The 2,500-nt window shown below is 40.4% G+C and overlaps 1 protein-coding gene across 1 annotated transcript in view; it reads left to right on the top strand.

The window, feature by feature from the left end:
- The window catches only part of LOC115149420 (dopamine beta-hydroxylase (dopamine beta-monooxygenase)), a 39,213-nt gene that overhangs the window by 9,524 nt on the left and 27,189 nt on the right, over positions 1-2,500 (top strand). The window contains exon 4 of the mRNA XM_029692260.1: positions 283-459. Within this exon, the coding sequence (XP_029548120.1) occupies positions 283-459 (177 nt within the window). The remainder of the gene's footprint in view (positions 1-282; positions 460-2,500) is intronic.

Genomic DNA, 2,500 nt, shown 5'->3' with positions numbered 1-2,500 from the left:
GGATTATTCTCAGTAATTCTATTTCTATGGATGGAACCTTCGAGTCCAATTCCATCAAACCCTGGCCCCTAGGCATTCGAATAGACTTGGATAAGTGTATAAATGTAATCAATATGACAATATCCCTCCCAACCTTATTGCTTAGCCCTACCCAATCCTTGGGCATAGCAATGAGTTTGAAAATCAAAACAGCGGAGTCAATACCAATCAATTTCCACCTCTTCTTTCCTCCTCCTCCTCCTCCCCCTCCTCATCCTCCTCCCTCTTCATCCCCCACCCCAGTATGAGTCGGTGGTAACCCCTGGTAACGAGGCCATAGTGCACCACATGGAAGTGTTTGAGTGTTCTCCTGAGATGAGTACAGTCCCACAGTACAGCGGATCCTGTGACTCCAAGATGAAGCCCGCCAGCCTCAACTACTGTCGCCATGTTCTGGCGGCTTGGGCTATGGGGGCTAAGGTAATACACACACACACACACACACACACACACTCACACACACACACACACACACACACACACACACACACACACACACACACACACACAGACACACACACACACACACACACACACACACACACACACACACACACACACACACACACACACACACACACACACACACACACACCAGAACTGGGTTCAAAAAGTATTCATTTTTTTCAAGTGCTTACAGTGCCTTTATAGAGTATTCACACCCCTTGGCTTTCTCCACATCTTGTTGTGTTACAGCCTGAATTTAAAATGGACTAAATGTAGATGTTTTTTGTCTCTGGCTTTAACACAGTACCGCATAATGTCAAAATGGAATGATGTTTTTAGAAATGTTTACAAATGAATAAAAAATGAAAAGCTGAAATGTCCAGAGTCAATAAGTATTCAACCCCTTTGTTAATGCAGACTAAATAAGTTCAGGAATAAGTTCAAGTCACATAATAAGTTGCATGGACAATAATAGTGTTTCACATTATTTTTTCATGACAACCTCATCTCTGTGCCCCACACATCCAATTATCTGTAAGGTCCCTCAGTCGAGCAGTGAACTTCAAACACAGTTTCTACCACAAAGACCAGGGAGGTTTTCCAATGCCTCGTAAAGAAGGGCACCTATTGGTAGATGTGTAAAATTTAAAAAAGCAGACATTGAATATACCTTTGATCATGGTGAAGTTATTAATTACACTTTGGATGGTTTGTCAATGCACCCAGTCACTACACAGATACAAGCATCCTTCCTGTCTCTCTCAGTTGCCGGAGAGACAGGAAACCGCTCAGGGATTTCACCATGAGAACAATGGTGACTTTAAATCAGTTACAGAGTTTAATGGCTGTGATAGGAGAAAACTGAGGATGGATCAACAACAATGGAGTTACTCCACAATACTAACCTAAATGACAGAGTGAAAAGAATATAGACTGTACAGAATACAAATATTCCAAAACATGCATCCTGTTTGCAACAAGGCACTAAAAGTAATACTGCAAAAAAATGTGTCAAATCAATTAACTTTTTGTCCTGAATACAAACTGTTACGTTTGGGGCAAATACAACATATTACTTATTAAGGAGTAACTAAAATGTTGTTGATCCATCCTCAGTTTTCTCCTATCACAGCCATTAAACTCTGTAACTGTTTTAAAGTCAACATTGTTCTCATGGTGAAATCCCTGAGCGGTTTCCTGTCTCTCCGGCAACTGAGTTATGAAGGATCCCTGTATCTGTGTAGTGACTGTGTGTATTGATACACCATCCAAAGTGTAATTAATAACTTCACCATGCTCAAAGGGATATTCAGTGTCAGCTTTTTTACATTTTACCCATCTACCAATAGGTGCCCTTCTTTGCGAGGCATTGGAAAACCTCCCTGGTCTTTGTGGTTGAATCTGTGATGTTCACTATTATTGCACAGAGTGAGTCCATGCAACTTATTATGTGACTTGAACTTATTCCTGAACTTATTTAGTCTGCATTAACAAAGGGGTTGAATACTTATTGACTCAAGACATTTCAGCTTTTCATTTTTTATTCATTTGTAAACATTTCTAAAAACATCATTCCATTTTGACATTATGCGGTACTGTGTTAAAGCCAGAGACAAAAAACATCTACATTTAGTCCATTTTAAATTCAGGCTGTAACACAACAAGATGTGGAGAAAGCCAAGGGGTGTGAATACTCTATAAAGGCACTGTAGATCCACTGCCACTTTGAGGGCATAATTGGTTAACATAGTAGAGTCCTGAACAGTAAGAGCCTGCTGTTCAACTCTTTCGGTATTGAATACAGACGTTTCAACCAGGTAGTAGAGAGGCAAGGTGGTAAAGTCTGAGAGACTAGAGATTCACAGAAACAGAGACAAACTGAGGAAAAAACTGAGAGAAACCATGAAAGCCTCAGAGAATGTTACTAGGAAAATACCTATCTCTGAATAATGTAATGTTTGGTTCAATAGAAGTATGTTTTGATGAGAGCAGGGAAGCAGTCTCCGGAGGAGCT

This window comes from Salmo trutta, chromosome 15, assembly GCF_901001165.1.
Source record: "Salmo trutta chromosome 15, fSalTru1.1, whole genome shotgun sequence".
NCBI lineage: Eukaryota > Metazoa > Chordata > Actinopteri > Salmoniformes > Salmonidae > Salmo > Salmo trutta.
Note: the sequence above shows the minus strand (reverse complement) of the source record. Positions and strands in the feature narration are given on the sequence as shown.